Genomic DNA, 12,726 nt, shown 5'->3' with positions numbered 1-12,726 from the left:
TTGATAATTTCTTGAAGAATCACCCTTTGAAAGTGAAATTTTTTGGGGGGAGAGGAAACAAAAAACTTTAGTCAAAGACTGATGTATAGTATCAGTCTGAATGAAGCCACGTTTCTCATGCATCAAATGAGGCTTCCTGACACACCTCAGTAACACCATTAATATATTTTCAACCTGAGGTATCCCAGTTTAAAGATTCAGTTCTGAGTCTCACATAGCGAAGAAATGTGACTCAGAATAACCACGGAGGTAGTAGATTTCTGAGGGAGGCAAATACAGGGGGTTTCCCTGACTCAGTGGCCCAGAATATGTAGTTGGGTTTGTCAAACGCAGGTCCCAAAAATATAAAAGTGCAAAACACAGAAAACAAAATCAGAGTAATTCTAACACAATTCTTAGACTTTAACAAGCTCTCTTCCCAACAAGCTAAGTATTATTGTGTATCCCAGAAGCATACATGTGTCAGCATTTGTTTTTCATTAAGGTGTATAAAAAGAGATCAGTAGTGCAATGTCCCAGTCAGATGTGTGCATTAATTACTCTATATAGAAAAGTGATGTTTTCTCAACTATATAGCCCTGCTTTGATTTGCAGCTATGATACTTTGTACATCTCTCAAAAAGATATTTTCGTGGATGTAAGTTCCTTTGATTTTTTTTCTACACAGTACAGTAGAAAAAGGTCTCACTGCTGTTACTGAAAGCTTGAGTTGCATCTCTATGGCCAATCATTACAGACAAATTGATGAATGTCACAGGTCAGGGCAATAGCCAAGATTCTGACAAACTTTTAAAAGTGCTTGATAAATCCACAATGGAATGCTGCTTCATATGCACTATAATTAAATATATGTGTCATTATAATCTGCTTTAGTGTAGACACGTGCATCATACTCAACCAGTCATAGTGACAGCCTTATGGTTTGCCTCTTCCTTAGGTCTGCACCTCCCTTAGTTACTCCTGTCAGTCACCTGTAAGAAGAAAAGTAGATGGAATCTAATGTGAAAATTTTCATACCTTGCAGAATTTATATAGACTTTAAATATTTACTGTAATCATGTTTAAGTATTCTTGTCATCTACAGGAGGATCTAAACAGTTTGAATCTTGCTAATTTTTTTAGCCATGATAATTTGTTTTCCTCTGAACTGTTGTAGTCTAATTCTGTGCTGAATCAAAATTGTCTACTTTTAGCATCTAAAATTTGTCTTCTTTCAGTGTTAAAGGAAATTGAGAAAAAGCTGTTACTATGAGGAAAAAACTCCAATGGTTATTTCTGAGGCCACTCCTAGTATAGACTTTGGTCATGTTCATTTTATACATCTCTGTTAAGACAAAGTTCTTAATCTTTTTCATCTTCTTCATATAGAAGTTTCCCATACCACTGATCATTTAATCTCTTATCTCTCTCTATAAACAATAACTTCATAGATCAACTAAGCGAATGCCACTCTGTTGTAATAAACACTGTTTTTATCAGGGGTAAAGCCAATAGATAACAGGTCTTCACTGAGCTTCACACTGGCCTTAGCTACCATGCTCTTGGCAACCATGCTCAAATCTGAACTCCTTCTTCCCCCTGCATGGTTCAAGGCAGTTTCCCTCCTTGCAGAGATTGAACTTCCCTTTCTGGGCAATATTTTGGTCCCTGCAGATGAGAGCAGTCTGAAAGCGAGCAGGGAGCAGCAGAGTGACAGAGGAATTGGGGATTGAAATCAAAGTGTTTCAGAAAGTATAGCTGTACCTAAAGCCACTGAAATATTTTATTCCTTATTGTAATAAGGAAGTTTACACACTTGTGAGGAAAACAAATGTGGTCAATGTGGCAGTGTTAGGTTTATGGTTGGATTTGACTCCATAATCCTAAAGGTTTTTCCTAGTCTTAATGATTCTATGTTAAACTACACAAATAGGTCACTTTTCCAGATTGAATTGCCTTTACATTACTGCTTGCAATCAGCTGCCACCTAATTTAGCTGTTAATAGATCCTCTTGAAACTGTGTAAGGTCTTGCCTTAACATAACTTATGCTTAACATAGCTTATGCTTAACATAAATCACTCATATGTGAAACTTGTTGTTCTGCACTGATCCATTCCCAAAGAAATAATAAATATATTTAACAAGCTTATTCATACTGTGGAGCACTGGACAGTTGCTATTTACCATATGTACAAAATGATAATTTATTAATACTCTTTGTTTTCTAACTTTTAAATCAGCTTCTGACTACACAGCATCATTTTAGACCAAAAAAAAAAAAAAAAAAAAAAAAAAGATGCATTTACTGACTATAGTTCTTCTAAGCTAGTCAGATAATTGAGCAGCTGGAAATGTGTTTAGTGACATTGATAATATCTTAACATTGATAATAGCTTAACATCCACACTGGTAGTGTGGAAAAACAGCTGGTTTTTCCTAGACCAGGCCTTGCTTGACTTTGGTTTAAAAGGACAATACAATATTGAAATAGACTGAATATTGTGTAACTAAGACTACTAAACTACTAAAACTTGGCAGTTTCACTTTTAAAAGAAATAACATCTTATGACAGACTTTCCACTTAGCTAAAATGAAATTATTGAATATTTTATTAACTGATTCTTACAGTTACAAAAAAAAAATTACAGTGCTGGGGCTGGGAGTGCCCAGCAGATTGCTGAAAAAAAGAGGATTACCAGAAATGCTGCCACCTGGATTGAGACTGGTGATCTTAGTTCACTTCTTAAGGCACACACCTTAAAGTAATATATAATCTCAGTGGACAGGAAGGAAATTAATGCCAGAAGTGACATTCAGTCATTCAGTCATTCCTCAGTCAGAGCTGCTGGAGCCAGACTAACGAGGTTCTCTGATGGTGCTTTAATTGCTGCTGAAGGAATAATGTTTAGTTATAGACTGCTTTTCTATCAGATGAATACTTGTTATGAACCTTGGATTAACATACAGGTAGCACCATCTGAGGTAGAGCTAGGGCTTGAGGAATAAAGCTTATTATTTCCTTAACACCTTTTCCTAAGATATTTATATAGGTCTCAGAATTAAAAAAGGAAAGGAATAATCACAGTCTTATGACTCTTTGAGATTATACTAGTATAATATGAAATAGTTGTGCTCCTGTAAGAAATTGTTGTCTTTGGGTTCTTTTTCCTTAGGTCTTGTATGACATAACCTATCACACTTTAAATGAAGAAAAACAGCAACATTTCAAGTTCACTGTTAATGCCATGGAAAAACTACATAGTGTATCATCTCCATTTGGCTCACCCTTATATTCACCTTTATATTTTTACAACTGTTACTTATTTTCCTGCTTTGAACTAATTGTGGAATCTTGAAAACAATGTTACATTTGACTATCAAGCAAATGAAATGAGCATCATATCTGCAGAGGTCACAGCCACTGAAAATCAAGAGATGTAATAAAAAAAATTCAAACATGAAAAATTTATTATTTGATAAGCTGCTGGTGATTTATGTAAAAAGCATCAATAAGAAAGATAAAAGAAATATCTTTGCAACATAATGGTGTGAGAAATGAGAACTGTCACTACCTGAAAGAAAAAAAAAAAGCTAAATTTACATTATTAATATTTATTGGCATTTTTAATATTTGAAGAATGGGATGGAAGTAATTTCTGAGGCTGGAAAGTGTGACTTTTCCAAAGTACCGCTGTTGGAGGCAGACTGGCAGGATGCTCCATAGTTGCAGTGATAGTGTCTCAAGTTACTTCACTGAAGGCTCAGAAAGCAGATGCTGGAATCAGGTTTTGATGTGCTACCCTGGCCATAGTAACAATGGAACATAGCAAATCTTCACTTTTGTATCTTTGACTCATGTCAAGTGATTGGGACAGATATGGATAAGAAAAACTACTGACAAACCTCTGCTGCAGAGAACACTTGGGACACTAATGAGAACAGGATACTAGTATTATTCAGAAATCTTTGTTTCCAATTCTGCTTTAGTCCTACTATGAAAGTCCTTATAAAGAGCCTAAGCCTGTTCAGCTGCATGTGCTTCCCTGTGGAAATTAGTTAGAAATATGCAAATAACATAAGGAAACAATCTGCACCTTTGCATGCTACTTATATATGAACACAAACTTCTAGCTTATGATTAATACTCCCTACCTCTGGTGGTGACCAGGAAGGATGGGGAATGGTAGACAGTTACAATTTTGGCATGTGGGCAAGGTCAAGACAATAGTTAGGTGGCAGGTACAGATGCAGTGCTTGTGTGTTTGCAGAGATGTGTGGCTGTGTGCTGGGGTATTGGAGGACACCTGGAGCATGCAGGTGCCTGGAGGGGGCTCGGTTTTTGGTATTGTCAAGACTGGATGAGAAGATGGTATATAAATTACTGAAGGTCTCAAAGATGAAGACATCTGACTTCAGAAATATTAATGGCATCGTCTGCCCAGCAGGTCCCAAGCCCATAGACAAATGCAGGTATCTGAGGAACAACTGGGCTGGCAGATATAGAAACAGATTCTGTCAGAGCTGGAGCTCGTGAAATGGGATCTCTGTCCCAACTCCCTTTCTCACCAGAGCTTAAGGTCTTGTCTGCTTGTGTCTTGTCTGCTCCAGAAGCAGGAGTAGCTGCAGGGACATTCCTCAGTTATCCGAATCCTTGGCAGTGAAACTGCTGCTGCGGGCTGAAACTCGGCATTGTAAAGTGTCACAGTAATGTGCCAATGTAATCAGATCAAGGCTCCTTGGAGCATAATGCTTTGACATTTTGCTTCCTAACACTGCCAACAGCAATGCTAATTATTACAGTTTGCATTCCTACAGCAGCTCATTTAAGCCTGGGCACTAGTCAGTCCTGGATTGCAATGAAGGAGTAATGGCTACTTGTCACACAAAAAACAGGTCAGCTGGAGCTGTTTCAGATCCGAACTGAGAAGGCCTTGTACTTAAATTCAAAGCCTTTCACACCCTGTTCCTCTGGCGGTAGACATTTCACAGACACTTCAGTGTGTTTAAATAAGCATATCCTCAGTGGAATTTAGGCCTATCCGAATTACTCCCTTTCCACCAGTGATGGCAACTATTTTTTGAATAGCTTTAAAAAACTTGCTTACATGTGTCCATGTAAAACTTGCCATTTTTGGCTTGATCAAACTCACTATTGACAGAAAATGGGCATATCGTATCTAGCTTTTAGTTGTAACTCACATTATTAAACAGACAACTACTACAAATAGACTGTGTTACTAGGCCCTGCAGAATCACAGCATGTTTATCCAGGCTGGAAGAGACCACCGAGACCAAACGGGCTGGTCCCACCACGACAGCCACACCAGGGCTCCAAGCGCCACCATCCGCGCCGCCCTCACTCCCCGTGCCCGTGCCCGGCGCTTCCCCGCTCCCTCCGCCCCGCGGCCGCCCCAGCCGGGCCCGGAGCGGGGCGGGCGCGAGCGCCGCCGGGCACCGCCCCCGGCCCCGCGAGCCGGGGCGGGACGGGCCGCGCGCATGCCCAGCGCCGCGCCAGCGCGGAAGCGGCGCCCCGCGCGCCTGCGCAAGAGGGGATTCCGCCAGGCGCCGCCGGACTCCAACATGGCGACCTAGGCCGGCCGCGCCAGCGCCACCGCGGGCGGGCGAGCGAGGCCGCCGCCGTCATGTCGCGGCACAGGAACGTCCGAGGATATAACTACGATGAAGGTAGCGGTTATGGCGAGCAGACGCTGGCGGCAGAGCTGCGGGGCCCGTCGCAGCTGTCGGTCCCTCCGCGCTCCCCCCGGCCCGTGCCCCAGCCACTGGCCGGCTTCCCGTGCCGGTGGCCGCGGGCAGAGGGTGTGGCGGGGCCCGCTCGGCGGCAGGGGAGGGCCCGGGGGGCTGTCGGGGGCGGTGGGAGGGGACAAGCCGCCCCTCACCTCCCCTCGGCCGGGGTTGGCCGGGGCTCCGGGCCAGGCCTCTCCCCGCCCCGTTCCCGCCCCGTTCCCGCCCGAGTGCGGGGGGTCGGGCACACGTGGCCGCTCCGCCATCCCGGCCCTCCTCCTGCTGCCGGGGCTTCCCGGGAGTTTCTGCGCGGGGACAGCGTGCCCTTGGCTCGTGTCCGAGCCACAGCTGCGTTCTACCTGCGTTGAGCTGCCCAGACTGATGCTGCTTTTTAGTAGCTGACTTCTTAGACACAGACTTGAAAAAAGCCTCAGTACGGTTGAATCCATCTGTCTTTAGTCTTGAAAGACTTAAAAATTTGTATTCACGGCCAAACTCTGGCAAAGTATTGCTGATGTTAATAGATAAGAGGCAACAGCTGTTGCTTGAGGAAGAAACTTAATTCTTAAAGGTGGAGTTGTGCATCTAGGGAATAATATCTTTTTTAGGCACCTGTCTCATTTTACTTAAGCTTCTTGTGCCTACAGTAGTGCAGCTTTCTTTGTGCCCTGGCCCCATTAACTTAGGCAAAGTGTAAATCAGAGTCTTTTTGTTCCCCCTCAAAGTCTTGGTTTTTTTTTGGCTTGGGCTGGGGAGAAATGGACAGACTTCAGTTCACACCAATATTTTAAAGAGCCCTTTAGTAAGAGAGCAGCAATTTTGTTGCTTCTCTTAGTGAGATTATTAAAAAATGCAGGAATGCCTAAGCCTGCTTCTGGTCTCCTGTTGAGTGAACAGACTACACGGTTTTAATGTATTATAGTAGTGCAAACTGGGTTTTGTACTGTGATCTTGGAATTTCTTGGTAGTTGTAAATTCGTGTCAGTTGTGATGGTTGTGTGTTCCCACCTTGCAGTTTATGCTAGTGTAAATTTACGTAATATAGGAAAAATCGTGAACTAGATAAGGAATTTTACTGCTTGATTTTTTCATCCTCTAGAGACCATTTTTCATAACAGACTGGTTGAAATGTTGATTTCAGCTGAATCTCTGGGTTTTGAGAAGTTGAGTGTGTGTCTATGGAGTTAATTTCATTGTCTGTACACTCATCAGTGTCTTCTAATGAGTTTGCTGAGATACCCTGTAATTTGCTGTAGTCATTAAGTTGCTATTGCTCTTGGAAACATGACTGTGAGATTACATGTCAGGTCTTTACCCTTCTACCATATGTTTCTTCTGTAGTCACACAGAATAATGTATAAACCAAATGAAATAAACTTGGTGTCTTCTTCTCTAGTAAAAGCAATATGTTCTTTTTATGCTGCATGTGATTCTGTAATGCCCAAATATGAGTTGCATTTCTAAACTAAATATTTGCAGTATTTTTTGGCTTTCTTTTATAGGAAGACTTCTGAGGCCTTAGATCTAGTCTTTATTTGACCATGTTTCATTTTTTTCCCCTCTCCCGTCTGAGATGTTATGATCATAACATAATATTCCACCAGCAAATATCTTGGAAATACAGCTGGAATGCTTTAGCAGCTTCTACTCCACTCTCTGTAATCTGTGAAATTTTTAAATACTAATTTTTATGGTCAGTGCATGCTGTGGTCTGTCTTTTCAGAATGATAAAGAGTAGATGTTACTTGTGAAACTGCCAAGTGTAGTAGTGTCTTTAAAAATAGTTTGTTACTTTTCTCGTGTATTTCATTATTATTTAATGGAAATTACGCTGTTTTTAAATTTTGACATATAGTTTGACATGGGTTTTGGAGGGAAAGGTGAATAACTTACTTTTTGTATCTTAGTGCCTTTTTTTCATGATGAAAGAATATTTTTCAGTAACTGTATAAGATACTTTCTTTTCACCTGAAAAAATTTTTTCAAAGGAAATTGTGAATTGGTGTTTCTTTTGCCAGGGCTGAAGATTTGTGGAGCTGTAGGAAGTTGAATTTAGTCTGTGGAGGCAAATGAGATGCTGATGGAGGAGGTGTGAAGTATGGTAGCTCTTAAAAAACTTCAGCCTAATGAATAGAGTATTAAATGTTTAATTATGTTACTGTAATGAAAATCTGTTATTGGAACTTAGAAGATTACTTCTCACCTAGGAAATAAATAGAACCTAACTGTACTCCTGGAATACAGGAAATACATTGTTTTGTAAAACCTTGTGAAAAACCTGTGCTTTGAATTATAATATTATTTAGAAATTGTGGAGATTAATCTTGTTGTTTTTGCTTCGTAGACTTTGAAGATGATGATGTGTATGGCCAGTCGGTAGAAGATGATTACTGCATTTCTCCTTCAACAGGTTAGTTCAAATAATTATCAAGTATTGTTCACTGATACCTGTTCTGATACTTATTTCTAAATTAAAACAACTTTGAAAAGCCAGTGACACTTTTGAAAAGTGCCTAGTGGACATAATCCTGTTACAGTCAGTTATGTAGTGTTAGGCATTGGACTTTTGAAAGTCCCATTAGACAGCTGGCCACATCTTGAATCCTACATGTATATTATCCTAGATGGTTGGAATGTACTTGGTAAAGTAAAAATCTGCTCTGTGGGAGTGTGTTGATAATCTTGAAACATTTGGTCTCTTTTCATATGGTTAGTAGGATCTACCTGGCCTTAACAGTTGTTATTGTGCACCTGGTAGTTGATGTCTTTTATGAAACTTTGAGTAAATGTGGGGCAGGGAGTCTCATAGTGGGTTGCAGTGTTGGTCCTCATGCAAGATCATGTGGAGCTAATCAACCTTCCAGCATCTGGAATGTTGCAAAGTAGGTTTAAAAATAGTGATGGCTGTGTGCTCAGGTAAGGCATAATTGGAGTGGCTCAGCCCAGCTGAGTTCAGCCTGGCTCTAGAACCATTAGGTTGTGTTCTCCAGTCAAGTCTCTGGCAAGATTATCAATTGAGGGTTTCCCCGAATTTGGTGGCAGTGTTTCTAGAGCTGAATAGTCCCTGGAAATAGCACAGCTGGTGTTGACATGAAGCTGTGCTACTGCAGGTAACTGATCTGGATCCCTGTGACTGTGATGTAGTGTGTGACCTCTGGCTGCAGGAACTTGAGATAAATAGGTCTTTAAACCTATTTTAAAGTCCTCTCCCATGCTTTTGATTTCAGTGAGGAAAATGTGCAGTGTGTACTTCTGCTCAAGTATAGACTTATAAATGGCAAAATTAATTCCTGCCTGTACACAGTAATTTTTGTAAGAACTCTTTGAGGGGATGCTTCTATTATTAAATAATCTGATCAAGATTGTTGTACAATCTTAATAGTTGCTTCAGTTATGGTGATTGAATATAAAATGGTATGTATGCATTTGGGAAACAGTTGCTAGAAGTTGGTACTTCTGTACATACACCTGCTTTCAGTGTGGATTTCAGAGCTGGGGAGAAGATTACATCACATAAGGCAGTTTGTTTACATTATACTTTGCACATTTCTGAGAGAGTGGGGCTCTTGTTCAGCAAGGAGTTTTATCTGTACATGCCTTAATGTTGCTAAACCAGTGTGAAACCACACACTTGTTTAAATTTTTGTGTGAATATGTATTTTTACTCATGGGCTGTATTTCTAATGAAATTCCAAGAAAGCAAGGATGTGTTGAACTCCATTAAATTCTTATCAGTAATTTAACATACTATAAAAGCAATGTTAATTTCATGCTAACTTTTTAAAATTCGAACTGAGTTTAAAAGTGGTCGTGTAAGGTTCTGAAAACATGAGGCCATAGATTTGTATAGAAAATACTGTTTTTCATACCTGGGGTATAATCTCTTTTGTAATGATGAACTTTGCAGAATTATTGTGTTCCATGAATACAGAAGTATTGTCTAACCCGTAAGTCTCACTGTGATGGCAACTTAATTATATTCTAGCAGGAGCTGTTGTATGCTCTCTGCAGTCCTCAGGTAGTTATTACACAGTAGTGGCTCACCACCCCCTTGAAACCACTGCAACTATTCAGCATTCTAACTTACTTTACCTGTCGTTATGTTTTACTTTTAAAGGAGAAAAATCACTTTACTTTTTTTTTTGATATTTTGTTTTTTTATCTAATGCAGCAGCCCAATTCATTTACTCCAGACGAGACAAACCAGCCACATTTGCTGAGCCGTTAGAAGAAGAATATGGCTATGAAGGTACCGATTCTGCTGCTGATTGTTTTACACCCACTCATCAGTTGACTGAAGTTGATAGAGGTAATTATAGAAAAAACTATCAGAATAATCTCTTATATGAATTAAAGTTTTACTAGAATAATCTTAAATTAATTTTTATTACTTGACTGACATTGCTGACAATTTTGGAATCTTGTTATAAAGCAATGCTCCTCAGGGAGCTACCTTCAGTGGTCATTCTTCAGGTTTGTAACAACCTTTTATGTAATTTTTGTAATTTGGATGCATGCATTGAAATATGTTCTTAGTTTCTTACTAGAAATAATGAAATTTTATGTGGAGACATTAGAACAGCTGCACTGACAGCTCAAATCTTGACTCTGAATATTAACAACTGAGTATTAGTATTAGAATGATTTCTTTTTGTTTTGTATTCCAAATGACAACAATTAGCAGTATTTAAGAGTTTTCAAAGTCTTGCATTTCCTTGAAAGAGTAACCAATATTCTGTACAGGCTTTTTCTTACACTGTTTTGAGTTAATAAGACTTTTGTTTCCGCTCAGTGTTGCTGAGTTCTGAGCTGAGTGGCTGGGGAAAAATACTTGCTTTTGTTTTTTAAACTTGCTGCCTAATCATCTAATTACTTGCTTTGTGTAAAAGATTCACAAGTCTCTTTCCTAAGTATGAATAGATAATATAGTTTTTAATGTTTTGGAAATAATCAGGGTTATTTTTAAAATGTTGAAAAGATCAGACTAAAGTGTTTTGAAATTTGGTACTTTAAAAAGTTGCAGAAAATTCAGAACAGTGAATTAGAAAGAATTTTGATTCCATGTCAAGTAAATTGGTAGAAGTTAAGCTACTGCTTAGAGATATGGTTGAATATGGTACATTGGGGCATAATATACATATTTTACAGCAGGAAGTAAAGCTGTGGAGGGCAATTTGAAAGAATGAGCCAGTGTAATGGTACAGGTGATCTAGACAATTCAGTCCTCTGGCTTTGCAGAATGCTTTTGACAGACTCAATCAGTTAAGAACTGGTATTGGAGCAGGAAGGAAAGTAACATTTTGGACTGACTAAGGAGGGAAAAGAAACCTCAAAGTATCCACTTGTACTGTAAAAACAGCAGTGGTCTCACAAGTCCTCTTGTATTTGATATAGTATGTAGTGTTGGCCATTAATACAAAATCATTGATATAGGCAGGGTGGCTGCAAAGAGTTTCACAAGGATGTTCTGGTTGAGAATTAGTAAAATGGTAAGCAGCACATTGTGCAAGGCTTTGCACTAGTTTTGCAGGGCAAATGTCTGGGGAAGATTCACTTGCTATTTGAATTACAGGTAAAGGGTGCTAATACAAGTTACCTTGTGGAAACTGGAATTCTGTAGTATTGAATTCCCTTAAGCAAACTTCTTTAAACATCTTCCAGGAAGTGTTCAAATAAAAATATGTAGCTGTCTTTCTGTTCATCAGTCCTATTTTCTAAAATTGGAATCAGAAACTGGGATTTCAGGAAGATTTCCTTCTGCTCTTTGGTGTTTGTAGACTCTTTGTTTGTAAACTTCCAGTGAGTGGCAGCCTGGTGAATTTTCAGTCTCTTGTTGTGCAGTGGGTATCTTAGTAAAGACTTACAGTAGTTGCAGAAATATGCTCCAAAGAAAATTTGTTTTATCAGCCAAAAATACATTACAGTTTTAGAAAAGATAAAGGATTACAGGTAGTTTGAAACCTGTCATGTTGATCTGGGTTTTCAGTTGTAAAGGCCTGAGGATCGTGAAAATGCCATTTTACTTTGGGTGTTAATTGTACCATCTGTAAACACTTAAAATGTGCTCCTCAGTGGGGTTCTGTGTTGACTTACTATAATACTTTGGATAAGGTGGTTATTTATATTTCTTCTCTGCAGTGAAGGTAGTTATTTTACAACACCAAAATATTCTCAAAATATACTCACCAAAGTACTGAGACTTTCTAGATTAATAAATAGTAGTGTTCTTTATTGCAATATCTGAAATAGGTGACATATTCTGCAGGGTGTGAGAACAAAGTCTATCAGAGCAATAAATGAGATTGAAATTAATATCTAAAGGTTTTAACCCTTTATTGTAATGTTTTTCTCTTCTGCTCACTAATCAGAAGTGTGGTACTAATGGTTAGGCCATTGAAGACATATTTTTGGGAGGCTTGTAACTGTAATGTGTTTATTTCAGCCCGTCTTAATTCATGCCTTGATCAAATGAGAGAAGTTTTGGCAGAGTCCATACCAGAACAAGCAATGGTGCAAGCAGTACTGGATACTGAATTTGATGTACAAAAGGCTTTGGATCTTGTGCTTTCACAAGGCAGTAAGCAAAACATGAAGACCAAGAATAAGAATGCCGAGATTTTAGCAAAGACTACAAAAGGTATACTTATATTTAATTGTTTACATTCAAGGTGATTAATTTCTATCTGTGGTTTAATTTGGGCTTTACAAGGACACTTATCATTGCTATAGCAATTTCTTGGAAAATGAAAGAAGACTGACTTATTATATGTCTATTCTAAAACATTTAAAGGAAAGAGCTTTTCTTGAGCTAGAAGTCAAGATAATACCTCAGTGTCAGTTTAAATTTAAGCTGCAACTATCTGCAGTTCATGATAGAGTTTTGATTTGTAATATATGACTTAACTGAATTAATGCATGTCCTTAAATTTGGAAAGCATCTTTACATTTTTAGTAATTCTTTTATTTATTTGGTAAACTGACATCTCCCATCCCTCTGACATCT

At 39.0% G+C, this 12,726-nt stretch overlaps 1 protein-coding gene and 1 long non-coding RNA gene across 3 annotated transcripts in view; one reads left to right on the top strand and one right to left on the bottom strand.

The window, feature by feature from the left end:
- Positions 1 to 814: 814 nt before the first annotated feature.
- LOC306798444 lies at positions 815 to 5,263 on the bottom strand. The gene is made up of 3 exons (XR_013773354.1): positions 5,132 to 5,263; positions 3,267 to 3,402; positions 815 to 971 (listed from the first exon to the last, which is right to left on the bottom strand). It is a non-coding gene; the product is annotated as an uncharacterized lncRNA (long non-coding RNA).
- Positions 5,264 to 5,494: 231 nt separating this feature from the next.
- Positions 5,495 to 12,726, top strand: part of HBS1L (HBS1 like translational GTPase) — a 63,691-nt gene continuing 56,459 nt past the window's right edge. Inside the window, exons 1-4 of one of the 2 annotated variants that reach the window (XM_079297956.1) lie at positions 5,495 to 5,666; positions 8,068 to 8,133; positions 9,895 to 10,032; positions 12,166 to 12,360. In XM_079297956.1, the coding sequence (XP_079154082.1) occupies positions 5,624 to 5,666; positions 8,068 to 8,133; positions 9,895 to 10,032; positions 12,166 to 12,360 (442 nt within the window). In that variant the 5' untranslated portion in view covers positions 5,495 to 5,623. The remainder of the gene's footprint in view (positions 5,667 to 8,067; positions 8,134 to 9,894; positions 10,033 to 12,165; positions 12,361 to 12,726) is intronic. The other variant, XM_079297955.1, reaches the window with a different exon arrangement.

Source organism: Erithacus rubecula (genome assembly GCF_903797595.1).
Source record: "Erithacus rubecula genome assembly, chromosome: 2".
Taxonomy (NCBI): Eukaryota; Metazoa; Chordata; class Aves; order Passeriformes; family Muscicapidae; genus Erithacus; species Erithacus rubecula.
Note: the sequence above shows the minus strand (reverse complement) of the source record. Positions and strands in the feature narration are given on the sequence as shown.